The sequence below is a fragment of the Petaurus breviceps genome, unplaced genomic scaffold, assembly GCF_028583685.1.
Source record: "Petaurus breviceps papuanus isolate PSGF00001 unplaced genomic scaffold, PetGlider_PUasm1.0 140, whole genome shotgun sequence".
Taxonomy (NCBI): Eukaryota; Metazoa; Chordata; class Mammalia; order Diprotodontia; family Petauridae; genus Petaurus; species Petaurus breviceps.
Genome location: NW_027185698.1, coordinates 53,101,243 through 53,121,308, shown reverse-complemented (window position 1 = coordinate 53,121,308; position 20,066 = coordinate 53,101,243). Strand labels below are relative to the sequence as shown.

At 41.7% G+C, this 20,066-nt stretch overlaps 1 protein-coding gene across 1 annotated transcript; it reads right to left on the bottom strand.

Annotated features, from left to right (window-relative positions):
- Positions 1-1,701: 1,701 nt before the first annotated feature.
- Positions 1,702-19,414, bottom strand: SAAL1 (serum amyloid A like 1). The gene is made up of 12 exons (XM_069073110.1): positions 19,199-19,414; positions 17,571-17,687; positions 16,550-16,633; positions 13,882-13,961; positions 11,548-11,607; positions 11,301-11,416; positions 10,365-10,545; positions 8,908-8,990; positions 8,625-8,813; positions 6,782-6,975; positions 5,074-5,166; positions 1,702-3,462 (listed from the first exon to the last, which is right to left on the bottom strand). The coding sequence occupies exons 1-12, from the start codon at positions 19,337-19,339 to the stop codon at positions 3,370-3,372; spliced, it is 1,431 nt and encodes a 476-aa protein (XP_068929211.1). The 5' UTR covers positions 19,340-19,414; the 3' UTR covers positions 1,702-3,369.
- Positions 19,415-20,066: the final 652 nt, after the last annotated feature.

Sequence of the window (20,066 nt, the reverse complement as noted above, 5' to 3'; positions counted from 1 at the left end):
AGCCTAATGTTGGCCTATCATCCAAGGACTAGCTTTACCAAGTTTGGAGAGGTTCATGGTTGGTTGCTGGGGGATGAATTTTTTTTATCATAGCTAAGTTTTGAAGGCCATTTACTATTGCAGAGGACTGACCTTCAACAAATCAAATCTCAGTTCTTTGAACGATTTGAAAATAAGGTGATAATTCATTAAAACTTTTTAAAATTACCACTCTAAAGATTTTATCACCATGACTCTGTTGCCTTTTCACCCTGGAACATCCCTTAGTTCCTAGGACCTTCTTATCTTGGAACATCCCTCCATCATGCTGGCTCCCTTCTCTTTGTAAATTTTCTTCTAGAGTCCCCATTTTGGGTATAGGCCCAGGCTGCCTTCATTTCTCTCCTGGTTGTTTCTGACTCCCTGGACTTCACTACCATATGCCCAAACTCAGGTACCTTCTATTCCACCCCGTTCCAAGTCTGCCCTCTCCCCCTCACCCCCCAACACAGACACCTTTTCAGCTCCTTTTATATGTTGTCTTCCCACTTGAAAGTAAGCTTCTTGAGGGCAGGGTCTTTCTGCTTTCTCTCTCTGTCTCTCTCTCTCTCTCTCTCTCTCTCTGTCTCTCTCTCAAGAGAACCATATAAGAAATAATAAGCTTTTTAGTTTGCTTTTTAAATCATATATTAAATTTAACAAGATAACTAAAATTTATGCTTGTGGCCTTCCAAATAACTTTTTGTATTGTATTTCTTTGACATTTTACTGATTTTATTCATCTTTTTTTCCTGAATCTTTTATTCCCACTAACTCAGCCTCCTACCCTATAGAAGCCCCTCCCTGGTAACAAATTAGTCAATCAAATCAACTCATTAGCCACATTTGAAAACACAGACCCCATTCTGCACCTTTATCTAGCCCATCAATGTTCTGCCAAGGCCTACTTTATCATTAGTCTTCTGAAAGCAGGGTTGGCCACAGCATTAGTAAGAATTCTAAAGTCTTCTCAAACTGTTTTTCTTTATGTTATAGTGATCATTACATAAATCATTCTACTGGTTCTCTGCTCATTTAACTCTGCATCAGTTGATATGATTCCCCCAAGTTTCTTGAATACTTTACAACACAATAATATCCCATTATATTCATATACCCCAATTTGTTTGGTCACTTCCTAATTGATGGGTTCCCAGTTTGTTTCTATTCCTCTGCTACAACACAAAATACTGCTATAAATAGAACATATAAGTCCTTTCCCTCAGTCTTTGACCTCTTTGAAGTATAGGGCTAGTAGTGGAATCAGTAGTCAAAGGGTATGTAGATTTTGGGGGTATGGTTCCAAACTGTTTTCCAGAGCAGAAGGACCAATCTATAGCACCATCAACAACAGTGCATCAATGAGCCTTTCCTCCAATATTCCAAGGTTTAAGTTGCAGTGAGACCAAAAAAGAAAAATAAATACATGTGTATGTGTGTATCTTTCTCAAATGATTAGGTGCAACAAACAATAAAGATTAAAAAGAATCAAAAACATCAAAATAGAAATGGCACACAAATTTCAAAAAGCAGCTGAGGTCAAATCCAGCTGAAAACTCCACAAAGGATCTAAAGTGGTAGCCCACATTCCATCTGTAGGTTAACTCAAGCACCACTCTTTTGCAAATGCTTTAGGGACTTCTCTTTTCTTTAGAATTAAGAAAAGCAAAATAGAAACAATACTCATTTCATTTTTATTTTAATTGGTAGTTTTATGGAAAAGTTTTCAACTCTATCAAAATATAACATATATGGAACAATATAAGTCCTCACCTTTGAACAGTGAAAAACATGGTGTACAAGACGGTGTGAAAACTGAGTGAAAACAGAGTGAAACTATGAAGTAAAGAACTCCACTGCTCCCATGTACCTTTGAGATCAAACTGTCAGGGGAGTCCTCTTCCCCCAGGTACTCAGAGTGCTTAGGTTAAAAGTTCTTCACCACACTCAAAACTTATTCTCTTGATAGGATTTGAAATTCATTTGCAGTAAGGTCTGATAAGCATCACCCTCCCAAGGAATATTTTAACAGATAAAAAGATTAATGTCTAACAGGAGAATTTCCAGCACCGGCCTGAAATATACAATCTGTCTGTGTTTTTGGTTGGGAGGCATGGCTTATGTTCTCTGACCGTGTGGGGCTATTTCAGCCACTTGTTCTGCCTATACTAAGGTCACCACCAGAATGAACAATATACATGTTCATGAACAAAAATACAAAAAAATCTACCAGTTGTAGCTTCAGTTGCCAGTATGTAATTTTCTACACAAATGGTCCTTGTGAAAAGTAGAGATCCAGAAACCATGCAAAAGTGTGTATAAAATCTCATTTCAACACTAGAGAAACTAACTGTATACTTACACAAAGCTAACTTGAACACTTTTACATTTTCTGGGTAGGTAAGCTTGGCCACAAAAGGCAGAATATGATCTAAATTAGCATTTGTAGGCCAAAATGTCATGGTCCAAACAGGGAAACCACTACCAAAGTCTACTGGGAGTGGCTTTGGAGTCTATAACAAACAAAACCCAAACATGTCTGTTGGTCTTCCATTTAAATCTGTGAGAATGACAGAAGCCAAAGAGAGAATCAAATTCTGACATTCCAGCCCAGAGTAACTGGTCACAGTGGACAAATAACACCGGGACCATTGCCAAAATCTGACAAGCAAAAAGAGTCATGAGCTACATTTTACCTAAATCAGGGGAGATTAGAGTAATCAACTGTTACTCAAAACAACTCAGTGATTTGAAACCAATTATTTTATGAACCGCCACTGGAAATAAGTTGTAAAGGGAGATGTCCAGATTTAACCATGATCACACAGGCATGGCAGCATTTCTACTTTCCCATACACAATACTGTTGAATGTTGGCCCTATAAACAAACCCAATTTAACATCAAACTCTGATGGGTTTTACCTTCTCTCCTCAGGTATTTAAAGACCCTGATGAACTATCCTGAAATAATTACCATAAATAAATGCATTTTTAAATGTCTAAGGTCTAACCCTACTTGCACATGAAATTGTGGCACAAAATTCAGTTTTAGGTAAGCATTCCCTGTTGACACTCTAAATACTAGCATGGTTTACCTTCACTGAAGCTGACAAAGCAACATAGCCAATAGCAGGTTTATCCTGGTGATCACAACACACAAAGATGAGGAGAGCAGGGCAGTCACAGTCCATGGAGGTTCCCTATCACTCCACAAGTCGTCTCCCTCCCTCCACTGTCCCTTGTAAGTTTCATCAGGTTGGCAAGGTTTACTGGAGGCTGGAGCCCATCATGTTCTTTAGCCAGGGAAAGAACAGAGTTTTTTCCTCAAGTAAGGGCTATTCTGTTCTAGCTTTAGTTCCGTGTCTTCAAACTTGGGAAATCCTTCTTCAGATCATCTAAAAGAGCCTTGTCAGCCTCACTCAGGACTTTAAGGAAGCCTTCTACCTACAGTCAAAGAAAACATGTTACACAGGTTTGCACTCATTGTGACTTAACATCTTATACAGAGGGCAATTCCATGACCCACATGCCACAGTTGTCCCTTAATGTCAATAACTCCTGGTTCCCCCCTTCCCAGGACATCATCAGGTAAGTGGACTTCCCTCTTCCATTTACTCCGATGACTAACATCCTCCAATCTGCCTCCACCCCAATATCTAAAATCCAAGTTCCGGTAGTGCCACTACCCTCCACGTTTTAGAAGACCCTTCATTATCCTGTTAATGATGAAACTGTTGAAGAAAATCCTACTGGATGACACTGTGTAAGAATCTTGTCTTTTTATCTTGTCTACTTCATATATAGAATATGCTGAAGATGGGGGTGGGGGAAGAGTTCTAGGCAATTACAATATCAATTTAGAAAATAAGTGTAAAACAATATAGGTTAAATGTCTCAAGACTTAGCATGTAGTTGAGGGAATAAAGAAGGCCCTCAAAACAGAGGTATTTGTATGCTGGCATTGGGACCGGAGTGTCATCTGACCCTATCCTCTTCCAAGACCCACAGACTGACCCTTGAAAACATTCCTCACCTCTGTTCCATTCTGATTCGTCCCACTGCTCCCTTTTTAACACTAGGCACCATCACTACCAGCCCACATGACTGCTCTATTCACCTGAGAAGTCTCCCTACCTCTCCTCTCTCCCACCTCCAATCTTGCCTCTATATTGCTACCAGAGCAATCTTTCTTTTGCATAGTTCTGATAATGGCAATCTTCTGCTTAGCTGTGTCTTACCTGTGGCTTCTTACTGCCTTCCAAGTAAAGTTCACAGTTCTCTAACTGGTATTCAAGGCCTTATCTCAAAAACTCCTTTCCACAGAGCTATGCTCACCCCAAACTGGATAATTCCCCACTTCCCAAACAGGCTGTTTTCCTGGGCCTCTATGCCTCTGCTCAGTTTGGGCCCTGTATCTGAAATGCCTTCCTTCCCTACTTTGTCAAATTCCTACTCTTCTGTGAACATCCAACCCAAGTACCGCCTTCTCCAGGAAGTCTCTTCTGATCCCCCTGGTTAGTAATGAGCCTCCTTCCCCCAGATACCTGACCCAGATACTTCATGTGATATTTTGCTTTGGAACCAGAATTTATCACAGAATAGTGTATGTTATACCTACCTATCTTTGATTATTATTCCCCACTAAACAGTACATTCCCTGAAGGCAGGAACTATGTCTTTTCTAAATTTTCTATTCACCCCCAATGCCTAACATAATTCTCTGCTCACAGTAGCTTTTTAGTGTTTTTTAGAATGAGGAATTTAAACTCTAACTGCAGATAAGGAACAGGCATCTCTGAAGACAGGTTTGTGTCTCAAAGTATACTTTGGTTATCCCCAAAGCCAAGATCTACAAGCAGCTAGGGGACACAGTGGTTAGAAAGTCAATCAGGAAGACTCTTCTTCCTCAGTTCAAAACCTGCCAACTACACCAGCTCGAGAAGGAAATGACAAACCACTGCAGGATCTCTGACAGGGTCAGGAAGAGTCGGACATACCCCCAGGTCACTGCGACACTGTGTTCCATGGGAGTCCAGGGGCTCCACACACACTTACCACCGAGCGGTACGTGGGAAGAAGGTTTTTAATTGCACAGGAACACTTCTGCTTGCTTAGATGGTCCTCCTTTAAAGCCTGAATGATATTTTCCTGAAAACAAAAATAGGCAAAAAAGCTATAAAACAGCAGAAGAAGACATCCAAAGCTCAATCTGGTCATCCTTGTTATGGTCCTCCTTTCCTCTCGCCTCAAGTGTTTTCCTGAGAGAGCTGGGATACTGCCTCAATGGTATTGCTGATACTCCTGGAATCTTCCACATGTCTTAGTAAGTATTCAAAGTTGACGTCCTTGATAAAAAATTAAATGAGGGGTAGCTTAGTGGTGCAGTGAATAGAGCACCGGCCCTGGAGTCAGGAGGACCTGAGTTCAAATCCAGTCTGAGACCTGACACACTAGCTGTGTGACCTTGGGCAAGTCACTTAACCCCAACTGCCTTGCCTTCCCTCCTCCAAAAAAAAAAGTAGAATTAACAGTAACTCCAGGAGAAGATGGCCCTGTCCTCTTAAGCTTCAAAGAAGGAAGCTCCATGCAGCCACATCTCCCTGAGATAAATAGTGTGAGGTGAGAGAAAGAGGGCTGTACTTCAGAGTGGGACAGAAGCCCTTATCTGAGTCTTGGCAACCAGCTGTATGCCTGTGGGCAAGTCTGCTCTGAGTCTCAACTTTCATCTTCTATAAAATGGAAAGAATACTGGCACAATCTACCTCACTGGGGTGCAGAGAAGAAAGCACTTACTATTATTACCCTAAGTTTCAGAAAAACAAATTTAATCAGAGAAAAGCATGTCCAAAAAGAAGGTGACCAGGACTATAAAAGAGTTGGGAAATCATGTTTAATGACAACTTTGAAAGGAACTAAGAAAGGAACTTCTCTGAAAAAGAGAAAATGGAGGTAGGGGGAGGGAAGAATGGATGTTTCCAAACATTTGAAGAGCTAACACATGGAAGAGGGATCTGATGTTAGTTTGTGTTTCAGGGGGAAGAACAAGAACCAAAGGATGGAAGTCCCCAGGAGGCAGATTTTAATACAACAGAGATAACTGTCTAACAATGCTTTGGTTGTTCAAGTTTAGAATGGGCTGCCTTGTTGGGCGGTGAGGGCCCAAAATTCACTGGAATTTGCATCACAGAGGGGATGGAGAGGAAAATCACTAAGATTTTATGGTAAATAAACCCAACCCCACCACTGGGATATTTTTGGAGGGGGGAAGTAGATCTGTGATTTCATAGAGAGAAGGAAATCCCAGGTGTGAAAACTCCTTCTATAAATGAAGGACAGAACTCTCTTGCAACTGCATGTCATAGAGAGGTGCCTGGGGCAGAGAATAAATGATTGGTGCCTATGGTCATGTAACTAATAGGTGATAGCTGCAAGGCTTGAATCCAAGTCTTCCTTTGAGGGCTCGGAGTGACTCTCTAGCCAGCTACTACACTGCTTCTCACTGGTACCTAAGTTCACTATTTTCAGAAAAAGACAAAGACACTCCTTCAGATAACTTCCCTGTACTGCTGCCCAGCCCCTAAAATATGTGCACCCAGCACCTCAACTGTTTCACTAGAGGCTTCCCCTAGGCAGTCACACAACGCCCTGAAAGTCTTCCAGCTCACTTCTCCACACCCTCTACAAAAGCTTAAGGAAGTAAACCTCCCAGAAATTAGGCCTAGCCCTTCCTTACCTGAGTCAACATAAAAGAATTTTTCAGTACCTTTGTCAACTTCCGAAAAATATTCGAAAGTAATTCGCATGAAACATCCTTCAAGACTTTCAAGTGGAAATCTTCCTCAGGTGCATCAGACTTTTCAGTTTCTTCTGTACTGCAGCCTGCTAAATTCACTAATCTTTTCTCACAGTCCTCCACATTGTGCAAGACCCGAATCAAGCCGCCAATTAGAGATAGGTCTATTGTACGACCAACAAATGAAGAGATACAAAGTCAGAAATATATTGAGTATTTCTGCTATCATAAAAATAAGATTTTTAAGAGATCTGATCAAATTAAACACATCTAATTGTGTTCTACAAATGATAAATGTCAGCTGTAAATTAAGACTATGCATGACAACAAAGGAGGTTACATTCAAAATATGTAAAAGTCAAAAGCCTAAATCCCAGCCAATGGATATTCCTGAGCGTGTCCTGCACTGTCCAATCTCCCTGTAATAATTCAAGCCGTCCTTGTTAGTAGGTACCTAACATTTTTCAATGTTAACAGGTATGTAGGATCTCACAGATGTGGCATCTCCCTCTAAAGGTAATGAATGCAACCTATACAAGTCATCTCATCCTCTGTGCCTCTAGCCTATCTCCTTCTATAAATCCTCTACAATGGTCTAGTCAACAGGCAGGAGCCCTTTCCTCTAAATCTCTTGTAATTGGGTGGCTACCTCCTGAGCATAAAAGCTGCTCAGGATCAATCCACTTTAATAATAGGACTGGCCCACCTCCCTCCAGTCATATATCTCTCTGATGACATCTATTTCTCCTACACAATTCTTCATTGGTAATACATCTATTTCAGGTGCCCTGAGGATGAAGTATTTGGACATAGTTGTTTGTAGGCTGTCTTCCCTATTAAAATGTGATCCCCTTAAGGAAAGGGACATCTTTTGCCAACCTAGTTCCCTCATCAGTAAAAGAGGGTTAATAACTCCTACTGCACAGGGTTGTCAATCAATAAGCATTTATTAAGTACCTACTATATGCCAGGCATTGTGCTAGGCATTGCAAACGCAAAGAAAGGCAAAAAAAAACAACCCCTACTCTCAAGTAGTACAAAGGGAGATATAAACATGTAAACAACTACATGCAAACAAGAAAAAGAGTAAAATGGACATAATCTAAGAGGGAAGGCAATAACATGAAGGAAGATCAGGAACGGCTGTTTGTGGAAGGTAGGATTTTAGCTGAAACTTGAAGAAAGTCAGGGAAGGCAGGAAGCAGAGAAGGAGGAAAGCATTCTGTGGATAGGGGATAGCCAGGAAAAAGGAATGGAATTAAGAGATGGACAGTCTTGAGAGAAGAACAGCAAGGAGGTGAGTGTCACAGGAATATAGAGTATATGTCAGGGAGTAAGGTGCAAAAGACTGGAAAGGTAGGAGGGGGCAGGTTATGCAGAGCTTTGAATGTTGGAGAATTTTTATATTTGATTCTAGAGGTGTCACTGGAATTTACTGAATGGGGGCAGGGGTGGAGGAATGACATGGTGCTCATTACAGAAACTGACTTCTACACTGACAGGATGACCACCATACAGGATTTTCCACATAACAGGATATTTGGCAACAAGATCAGTAAAAACACTGTTAGTGTGGACTACTGGCTAGTTGTTATACAGAATGAGAAATTATAATGGTATTTGCTAAAATTAAATTCTGCCTATCCTTACTTTGTGCAAATTTCTGTTTCAGTAGAGTAATTCTGTCTCTATCATTTCTATTAAGGTTATGCCCAGTTTGTTCAGCTCTGAGGGTTACACATGGGATGTGTGTAGGTTACCAGTGTTAAAAAGGGGGTCAGCATTATTCACAAGTGGTAGAAATGTTACTTGCTTTTTCCCATCTTTATGTACTCCTCTTCAGTCTGTGACACATACACAGCAGACAATACTGAGAAGACAGAGGCCAGTACTGTTTTCTGTTCCTGAAGGATGATCGGTGGATCATCAGGCTGACAAAAGTCATGGCAGGCCAGATCAGAAAGAAAATTCCAAGTATCTCTTCCAGCATCAGGAGGCTGAACTTGATAAAGAAAGCACTGATTCAAAAAGGGAAAATAATTAAATGACTAAAATAAGCTATCATCTTTCTCATACTTCTCCATAAAATAACTTACCAATTGCTTGAATTCCATCATCCACAGTAGTAAGTAGTTGTAAGATGTGCATATAAACATCCAGTCCTACTGGGTTATCAAAACTGCACACAAACAACAAAAACACTAACTCAATGACTTCCAGACCAAAAGAAAGTTAATTACCCAATAGACAGAATCTAGGAAACAAAATATTTCCAAACCCAGACCCAAATCCTCCTACAGAAAACCCTAAAAAAGACTTTCAGTGTTTTGTTTTACTTAAACCAGCAGAATTTTGTCCCACCACCCCTAAAAAACTGATTTCTAGAGCCTGCCATCAAGGCAGCAGAAACAGTATTGACTTCTTCTTGGCTGTTCTAAGGACTGCCTCCTGTCCTCAATGGTGAGAGCTAAAAAGGAAACCCCTTCATTATCAGTGATGTCTGCGGCCCAATGTCTGGATTCCAACCAACTCAGACTCCTCTAAAATCTCCATTCACTAAGGAAAAAGATCCTTTCCGAGACTAACAGCGGTGTTCTTCCAACAACTCAACAAACCTTTATTAAGTAAATTTTATATGCAGAGCACGGTGCTAGATGACAGAAACACAAAGGTGAAAAATGACCCAGCCCCTGCCCTCAAGAAGCTTACATTTTTATTCTTATTTTTATTACTTTTAGCTAGGTAAATCAGGGAGATTTCGTGTTAGAGGTAGCATGTCAGCTGAGCCTTGATGGAAGACAATTTCAACAGGAAGAGAGGAGCAGAAAATATGTTCCATGTACAGAGGATGGCCTGTGCTAATAGAGTCATGATGACACTGGGGACAGCTAAAGGTCCCTATGGCTAGAATGAATGAAGGGAAATAGTGTTAGGGCAGGAGTTAAGAAACTGTCCAATGGGTGTTAAAGAATGACAAAGGTTTTTAGCAGGAGAGTGACATGATAATAAAGTCTATGCATTAGGAAGATTATTTTGGCTACTATGTGAAAAGTGGATTGGAAATGGAAAAAACTGAAGGAAGATCAGTAAGAAGGTTATCATAATGGTTCAGATGAGAAGAGATAAGGTCTAGAATAATAGTAGTATTCAGGTAAGTCGAGGAAATGGAAGTGAGCTATACTGCACAAGTAGAATCAATAAGACTAGGTGATGTGGGAGATGAGAGGGAAGGAAAACTTGAAGCCTAGATGACTTAGAAAAGATAGTGGTTCAATCAACTGAAGCCTCATCCACAGAGAAAAAAGGCCAGGACCTTCCACAATAGGTGAGGATGGGAAGTGGTGGAAGCAGCATACTATAACACTACTCTCACCTGCCCTGTGGGAGCTGGGTCCAGAGCCCATGCCACCCTAAATGGACACAGGAGCCTACAGGGATTCCTGTGGGCCGTGTAGGAGCTATTCGGTCATGTGCTGATCCAAGGCCTCCCAAACCCCTCAAATGAAGGAGGTTCCAGGGCAGACCAGGGTTACACCACTCTGTAAAATCCTACCGGATCTGCTTAGCAGCTTCAAGTACACAGGGGACAAGCCTCAGTGGCAATTGCTCTTCAGAATCCCCAGAGGACTGGTCCAGGACCTGAGAAGCGCCATTTTTAATCCACTCGACCATTAGCTTTTCATCTAAGTCAAAGAGCTTGTCAACCACTTCACCCACTTTCACCAGCAAGTCAACTGCAGAGAAGAAAACACCCATGAAACTGAAATTAGCCAAGTTAATGAAAATTCCTAAGGAAAATCACCACACAAAAGTCAAACTCCTACAACAAACACAATGTTCTGAGGGACTTTTTCTCTCCTGTATCTATTGCTTTCTTAAAAGTCACTATCACTGTCCTGGGGCACAAAGAGAATAATTTACTTTTAAGGAACCTTACAAGCAAAGTGGAACAGAGACCAGAGAGCTCTTCTCAGAGCCAGGGAGCTCTCCATTCAAGTCCCACCTCTGACACTCACCGGCTGTGTGATCCTGACCAAGTCACATAATCCCAATACTCTAGGCCAAAGGTATCAAACAAGAAGTCCACTTACAAGTGCCAGGAACCAGATTAAAACATAGTTAGAAAATAGTTAACAAAATAAATGAAAATATACTAGAACATAGCTATGTTAACATGTGCAGTCTGTTGGGATGCCCATATATGGTTTAGTGATTCCCTTTCTGTTTGAGTCTGATACTAACTGCTCTGGTCCAATCCTGTAAGTTGCAGAGAAGATTCCACACCACCCACTAGTCAAATGAGATTCTTCATCTGCAAGTCCTCCATACTAATGAAATAAATCTAATGTCTGCTGTTACCTTGAGCTGAATGATTTTTTTAAACTTCTTCTTATGATCAAGGTATATTTTTCTCTGAGGCTCAGGAATAATCCCTTGACCATTAAAGATGCCCTAAAAATTTGATTCTCCAAATGGCTTGGTTACCTACCATTTGTTGAGCTTGACATGACGAAACAAATGCTCTCATAGACAGCTGGATTTTCCCGTATCCTTTGAATCCAAATATCAGCAACTTGTGGCTGGGAAAGGCATGTTAGCAATAACCTACACAAGAAACATGAACGGAATATCTGACTAAAATAGGGTGAATGCAATTCAAGTATTCTCATGAAAAATTAACTCTACATTGCCTTGTGGATGAAATAACTGGACTGAGTACAAAGAAAATGGCACACCTGCTTATTTCCAGCAGAGTAGGAGGATCCAAGTCATACAAGCAGTGTAGCAATGTCTGCCTACAAGACAAATCAATTCACAAATTCTTACATTTACTTTCTTTTCATTAAAACATCGGTCAAGTCAAATGTTTCATTTTAATTTCCTAATTCCCCTTAATACTAGTGCCTTTCCTCTGCTGATTATCTCCAGTTTATCCTGTATACATCTCCTTTGTATACACTAGTTGCATGTTTTCTCTCTCATTCAACTGAGAGCAGGGGCTGTTTTGGGCATTTCTTTCTATCTCCAACAATTAGCAGAGTACACAGCATACTTAATAGGTCTTTAATAAATGCTTGGCCAAATGACTGACATTTTTTGTTTAACAAAAATAACTCAGCAAAAGGTCTGTTTCTGAAATTACAAACCTATCAATATTTTATACTCTGCGAATTTTGAAAAGAGAATAATTATCAAGGACTATACCAGGTAATTCTAGAAAGAAAGAAAGATAATGAAACCTTCAAACTAGCTACATAAAAGATCAAGACGACCTCAATCCTCAGATACAAACTTGCTTGACTAGGAATCTAAAGCCCTTGATACATGTATTATTATGCTTATTTTGCTTGGCCTCAAAAGGCACTACAAGGAAAGCCAGCTTTGGCTCAAAATAAGGAAAAGTTGCCTAATCACTGAGCTATCCAAAAGTGTAAAAACCCACCTCAGAAGATAATGGGTTTGGGAGCAGCTAGATGGTGCAGCGGATTGAACACTATCCCTGGAGTCAGGAAGACCCCAAGTTCAAATCTGGTCTCAGACACTTGACACTTACTAGCTGTGTGACCCTGGGCAAGTCATTTAACCCTGATTGCCTCACCTCCCCCCTCCAAAAAAAAAAAAGAGATAGTGGGCTTCCCCATCCAAGAGGCTTTTATGTGGAAACTGAATGATTTATTGTCAGGGATATTATAGATTACTGTTTAGGACAGAGTTAGCCCAGTTCAGCAGTGTGGTACAATGGAAAGAGTTGGATTTAAAAGGACCTGGGTTTGAATCTGACTCCACCACTTACTACCCACTATTATGGGACCCTGAGTAAAAAATCACTTTACCTCAAAGGCCTCTGATTCCTCATCAGTAAAATGAGTGGGCTAAACTAAAGGACTACAAAGGTCCCTTCTAGCTCTAAATCCAATAGCATCTATGACCTAGAAATTCTGAAGGCCCTTTCAATCCTGAGGGTCTGTATGATTCCCAGAACCCCAAGGATTACCCTGGACCTCAGCCTTCTCCAATCAGCCTTCCTCACTTTGATCCAGTAGCCTGGATCCAATACTTGACCACCACCTTTCATAGTTGTCTCCTCCATGGACCATCCAGGTCCCCATTCCACTAAAAGGAAGTAGGAGTCATCAGTTTTTCAACAATGCACTACAGTAGCTCCCAGCAATACCTCTACTAGGTCTGCATTCCAAAGAGATTTAAAAAGACAAAAGGAAAAGGACCTATATGTACAAAAATATTTATAGCAAGTCTTTCTGTGGTAGCAAAGAACTGGAAATTTAGGAGATGCTTCTCAATTAGGGAATGGCTGAATAAGTTGTGGTATGAGATTGTGATGGAATACCATAGTGGTATAAGAAATGATGAACAGGATGCTTTAAGAAAAACCTGGGAAGACTAACATGAACTAAGGCAAAGAGAAGTGAGCAGAACCAAGAGAACATTGTAAACAGTAGCAGCAATACTGAACTATGATCATCTGTGAATGACTTAGCTATTCTCAGCAATACTATGATCTTAAGACAATTCCAAAGGATTTATGATGAAAAATGCTATTCAGTTCCAGAGAAAGAACTGGTAAGAGTCTGAATACAGATTGAACCATACTATTTTTCATTTAATTTATTTTGCTTGTGCTTTTTTTGTCTGCAGTTTCTTTTATAACATGAATAATATAAAAATATGTTTTGCATGACTTCACATGTACAACCTATATCAAATTATTTGCCTTCTGAGGGGAAGGAAGAAGGGATGAGAGAGGAAGGAAGAGAATTTGGGACCCAAAATCTTTAAAAAGAATATTAACAATTTTGTTTACATGTAACCAACAAAATTTTAAAAAATATTAAAACAGAAAATTTCAGTAAAGTTATTGAATACCAGTTACTTTGAAAAAAGGGAGCCACTGTAATTCAGCTTTTTACCCCTTTAATCGAATGCATTAGCTTTCTTTAGAAAAGCTGCTCTAGTAGATTTTACTAAATACATATCAAATAAAAACAAAGTTTATGAAAACCTAATAATTACTATGCAATATGTAATAAATGTAATGTAATAAGACTTACCCAATATTTTTATCATTACTGATAGACACACATATCTCCTTGAAACAGGCCATATTTCCCAAAATTCCCACACAAATTTCCTGCCAAACCAAGCATGGTATTAGAGTGGAATTAGAGTAAGCAAGAGTTTTTAAAAATGGGTAAACACTGAAAAACAATTGTACAAAATCAATGTATAAAAAAAAACGCTGTGCTTTTTAGAGTCCAAAATAGGTATTTAAATTATTTTTACTAGCACCATTCTTCTCAACCGCATCATATTACTGCTTTTCTGTGAATATTATAAATTATACATATAGATTTCCTATAAGGCAAAATTGGCAGGGAATGTATCCCCTATAGTGAGACCAGATTGGTTATTCATCTAGGTCTTGCCATGTGCCCTGTACAATTAAAAACTATGGAGAGACGGGGCGGCTAGGTGGTACAGTGAGTAGAGTGCTGGCCCTGGAGTCAGGAGGACCTCAGTTCAGATCCAGCCTCAGATACTTAACACACACAAACGAAAAACCTAGCCATGTGACCTTAGGCAAGTTACTTAAACACAACTGCCCTCCAAAAAAAAAGCAAAAAAAAAAAACTATGGAGAAACATAGAAAAACATAGATGACAAGGATTCTGACCTCAAGGGGTTTGAAGAATAGTTAGGACAACAAAACAAACTCAATAAAATGTGGTAGATTAATAACAAGTATTATTTAATCAAATACAAAATGCAGAATAAAAATACTAGTATATCCAACTGAAAATTAAAATTCATCTGGAGGAAAAAAAGGGTAAGAATATCCAGGGAAGTGATGAAAAAAGTGGGAAGGAAATGTGGGAAGAAAAATGCAATACAAAGCAATAATAATCAAAACAATTTGGTAATGGGTAAGAGAGACTATCAGCGGGACAAATTAGGTACACAAGGTCTGGAAGCAAATGAGCAGAGAAGCCAAAAGATGAACCCAAGGATCTCAGTTACTGGGGCAAGGATTCATTATTCAACAAAAATTATTAAGAAGACTGGAAGGCAGTCTCGCACAAGCTAAATAACTACCAATATCTCACATGTTTTATCAAAATAAGTTCCAAATAGGTACATGATTCAGATACAAAGGGTTAACATCATATAAAAAATTAGAGGAACAAAGAAAAAATTTCCAATCGTATCTATTTGGAAAGGGGAAAAGTTCATAACCAAATAAGAAATAGAGGAAGTAAAATGAACAATTTTTGTTACATAAAATTAAGAAGTGTATGCGTAAAGAAAATGAATTCAGCTGAAATTAGAAGAAAAGCAGATAAAAGGGGGAAAATGTTTATAGCAAGCTTCTCTGATAAATGGCTCATTTCTAAGATATATAGGGAACTGATTCAAATTTGTTAAGAATCAGAATAAGCAAGATTTCATTAATGGCGGAGCGGCCAGGTAGCACAGCGAGTAAGAGCACTGGCTCCAGTGTTGAGAAGACCTGGAGATCGAATCCCGGGCTCAGACACTTAGCACCCACCCAGAAACACCTGGCCGTGTAACCTTGAGCAAGTTACTTAACCCCAATTGCTTAGGGGCGGCCAGGTGGCTCAGCGAGTAAGAGCACCAGCTCCAGTGTTGGGACGATCTGGAGATCGAATCCCGGGCTCAGACACTCAGCACCACACCCAGAAATAACTGGCCATGTAACCTTGAGCAAGTTACTTAACCCTGATTGCTTAATAAATTTAAAAAAAAAAAAGATTTCATTAATGGCTCAAGGTCAGCCTGGGAGAAAGTCTCTAGTGGGAAGATTCAGGGATCTGTCCATGGTACTGTACTATGAAATATTCTTACCAATGACTTAAAGGCACAATTAGCATATTTATCAAAATTGAAAATGGCACATAACTGTAAGGAAAAACAGTGGATGACAAACTCAGGATCCAAAAAGGACTCAATACACTGAGACACTGGGATAAAGCAAATAACAGCACTTAAGAGGGCAAATATTATTATCTTACATTTGCAATCAAAAACTAGCCACACAAATACAATATAAGGGATTCAAGTATGAAGTATACTTGTCATACGAAGTATACAAGTCAAGCATGCAGTACTTCCTGTAAAAGTCATTTTTGCATTTGTAGCAAACTTCGAACTCAATATGAGCTTTCAGTGTGACATTAGCAGTTAGAAAAGTCAATACAATCTTAGGTTGCCTTATGAAAAGCACTATGCCCAGAATGAAGGAAAGAGTCATCCCACTATATTCTGCCCTGGTTAGACCATGACTCGACAATGTGTTTAGTTCTGGTTATTAGGATTTAGAAAGAACATTAATAAGCTAGAGAATATTACGAAAAAAGACAACCAAGATGATAAAAGTGCCTGGCTGTTAGGCCATAAAAACTAGAGTTATTTTATCTGGAGAGTAATGGTTCTCATCAAATATTTGAAGTTGTCTTATGAAGAAGCACTTCTGGTTGGCCCCAAGTGGCAGAACTAGGAGCTGTAGAAGTTGCAGGGGAATATTTAGGCTCAGAGGAAAACCTAACAATGGGAAGAAAGTAGAGAATATTGAGGGGGATGGGGATGGTCAAGAGTGGCAAATACTGCAGAGAGGTGAAGTTCCTGCTATAGTTGTTTCCAGGCAAAGGACAAAAGGGGTCAATTACTGCTTGAAAAACTCACTTATATTTATACACTTACCATTAGTCGAGGACACTTGGTCTTGGCCAAAACTCCCATAAATATGTCTGGGGCATTAAATTCATAGAGAAATAAAGCTACATCCTAAAAAGGCAAAATATGTAATGAGCCAAGACCTTTCTTTAGACCTCTTAGGACTTCACTTTTACTAACTTATTTTTTTAAATATGTAGCTTATATCTTTTAAATTAAAGATAAAAGATAAAGAATGAAGTTAGGAATAGTGGTAAGATATAAAAAATAATGTTGCAGAGTCTTCATAATGTTCCCAAAGCAATTTTAAGTATGCTGTGAAACAAAAGCCACTGTACTAGCGATTTTTTTTCCTTTTTTGGTACAGAATATTTCTACCTCCACTGTATTTGTGCCATCCAAAGGGAACTTCATTAAAGCATTACTACAATTAGATTTTTCACAAGGCTTTGAAAATAAGTTTTAGAAACTCTCAACAAAAAGCATGTTCTCACCTGTTAATTAAAAATATTACCAGAACACAAATGTTCTCCAGGTATTTAAAAAAATTTAATAGTCTTCTCATTTCTATTTCTGCTTTGGCAGAAAAGCAAACTTGCTCGTGAATGCACAGCAATCTTCACATTTCAAAGGAGATATCAAGAAACACTTGCTTCTTTCTTTCTCTCCTACTGCTTCATGCACTGGCACTGTCTCAACTCCTAAACCTCTAATGCCTAGGTTCAAAGAATCTGAGAAAAACCAAGCCAAACTAATCATGGGTTATACCTATATGAGTATCACTGTCCACAAATGGATGAGTTCTCAGCAAAGGACCTCCAGGAGATGCCAGCATAAATCTAGCCAATACTCACTGATAACAACAGGGATTCTCCTTCACCTCCAGAGAGAAAAATATATGGTGTGGAGTTAGCAGCAGCCAGTCCCCAGTACTCCTTGCAGGAGCAGCAGGTATAATTTAACAAGCTGGTCTCCAATACATGGGCACAGCCATTCACTAGCAGTTTCCAGGAAGGGCTCCCTTCCTAACATTACCCTACAGGCATACCTCATCCATGGACATGTCCCACACCCTGCACATTTCATTCTCCATTTCTTCATCCAATTCTGTAAGTTGCTCCTTCTTGTCATTTTCTGTGGACTTGGGTTTCTCAGGGTTAATAAGCTTCAAAAAGGCAAAGAAAGAAAAGGGATAGAGAAATAACACTCCCCACTTAATATTTTCCAACATTTACAATAAGGAAGAAAAAGACTGTGGAAAGAGAAGAAGAGTTTTCTGTGACTGGACATGGGGTGTGCAAGTAGTAGAGATGTGGAGGTTGAAATGGGTGCCTGGAGTCATTGGTTAGCAGTACAAGTGGAATGGACTGGGTAGAGGGAGGTAGTGAGACCAGGAAGGGGCTAGGATAACAGAAGGTTCATCTTGGAGGATGGCTGGGGAAGTGGCTGTAAGGCCTGGCACAAAGGTCTACAAGAATACACCCAATGTCACCTGAAGGGAAGTATATCTGAAAAAGCCTTTAGGCTGGGTGTCCTGGAGGTGTGTGAGGAGTGGGGGAGTCCTTTGCCACAACACCTGGACTAAGAGTTATAGGAGACATCCAGGAGAGCTGGATTTGGGAGGAGGAAGCGAGGAACATAAGTGTCCTGTGAAGAGGTTCTGGGGTTGAGGAAACAGAACAGAGATAGCAAAAAATGGGGGGGGGGGGGGGGGAGAGGGGTAAAAATGTAGCCCAAGGTAAAGTAAGTGCTAACCAGATACCAACAGGTCCAGAGTCTAATTGAGTGTCAGGGGTAGCTTCTGGTCTGAGAGGGTGCCAGGGTGGCGCGGAGGCAGAGATAGTCAGGGACAAGCTCCCTGGGTAGCCTGTGACTCTGCATTTGTATTGGAGGAAGCGGGAGGAGTTTGTGGGACTTGAGACCTGACTGGTGGGATGTGACTGAAGCAGGGGGCATGTTGTGATTCGGGGGGAAGGGGTCCAGGTCCGGGAGGGTAGTGATGCAAGAGGGAGGATCCGGGTCAGGCCTGGGTCCAGGAAAACTGATGGGGGCAGGGGAAGGGGAGCTCAGAGCTGGAGGGCTGTGACGTGGAGAGGAGGGGATAGGAGAGGATGGAAATGTGGTAAGGGAGTGTATGGGGGGGCTGAGACAGGGAAGGATATGACAGGTGGGGAGAGAGCCGTGATGGGGGTGCAGGAGGCTGAGATCCCCGGGGGTCAGGGGCCACGGCCTTGCCAATGGGGGTGAGTCCTCATAGAAGGAAGGGGGAGGTGATGGGGGAGAAGTGAGAAGGGAAAGGAATGGGGGCATGTGATGGAGAAGGGGGTGGGGTCTGAGTCCTGGAGGGCTGGGATGAGGGTGGATTGGACAGGGTCTGGGGATACGATGGAGGGTGAAAGGGGGCGTGGGCCCAGATCCAGAGGGCTAAGATGGGGCAAGGGAGGGGCTGGGGTCCAGGTGGGAGGCGGGGTCTGGGGGCTGTGACGGGTGGGGGAGGGTGTGGATGGAGGGCAAGGGGAGGGGGCTGGGAGGGTGTGGATGGCGGGGTCTAGGGGCGGAGACGGATCGGGAGAGGAAGAGGGAGCAGGACATGAATGGGGGAGGGGTAGTGACGGGCTGGGAAGGGGGGCGGTCCGGGTACGAGCTGGGGGACTCCGCCGGGAGCGGCGGGCGCACCTGGATGAGGCTTCCGAGGACGCCGAAGAGCCAGTGCTTGCTGTAGATCGTAGCCCCGATGGAGTCTCCTCCCGTGGCCTCGGCCTCGGCCTCGGCTTCGGCCTCCAACCCCCTCCATGGAGGCGATGGGTTCCGGTCCATGGCGAGCGGCCGCGGCGGGAGCCCAGGCTGGAGGAAGAGGAGGAGGCGAGGAGCAGGCGCGGGGGCGGAGAGAGAGAGGCGCTCCTCGCCGCCCGCCACCAGGCCTCCCCCGGATACGCCCCCTGGCGGCCACAGGTCCGCCGTGCAGGAGCCGCCCCAGGAGCCCAGAGCACCCACCCCAAGGAGGCTGGGGTGCGGCCAGCCACCGAAGGCACTGGACACGGGATCCGCATACTGTCCACGGGAAGTGGACACACTAAAGGAACGAGACGACTAGGGACAGGCATCGAGAGGTCTGGACGTCAGGGAGTTTACACCAAGACACCTTGGACAGTGGTAGAGTGGCCAGAACACTGGTCCTGTACTCAAAGGACGTAGGTTCGAGTTCACCTCTGATACTGCCTGTTGGACACAGGACGAGTCACTTAACCTCCCTTGAGCTCGGTTTCTGCATCGGTAAAATTGGGGAGTCCTACTAGCTCCACTAGCTCTGAAAGCGCCCTCACCCAAAGTCCTGGAAAAAAACTGTCAGCGCTTGTCTCCCTGACTTTCCTCTTGCTATTCTCAATGCTACAACCTGTCTTCCCACCTCGTGGCTTCGCTAAAACTGCTGTTTCATTCTCCATTGCTTTGGTTTCATGAAATGCTGCTGTTCATATCAAGTCATCATCCTTCTTGGAAAGGTTTTATAAACAAGTTTATATCCTAAGCCAGTTGTGTCCCCGAC

What these genes read in the sequence shown, in the direction of transcription:
- SAAL1 (XM_069073110.1), bottom strand. Translation starts at nt 19,339, where the DNA reads ATGGACCGGAACCCATCGCCTCCATGGAGGGGGTTGGAGGCCGAAGCC. An exon ending in GGGACATGTCCATGGATGAG is followed by an intron (nt 16,634 to 17,570) that starts GTATGCCTGTAG and finishes TTGCCTTTTTAG; the next exon opens with GATGTAGCTTTATTTCTCTA. An exon ending in CATGTCAAGCTCAACAAATG is followed by an intron (nt 10,546 to 11,300) that starts GTAGGTAACCAA and finishes TCTTCTCTGCAG; the next exon opens with TTGACTTGCTGGTGAAAGTG.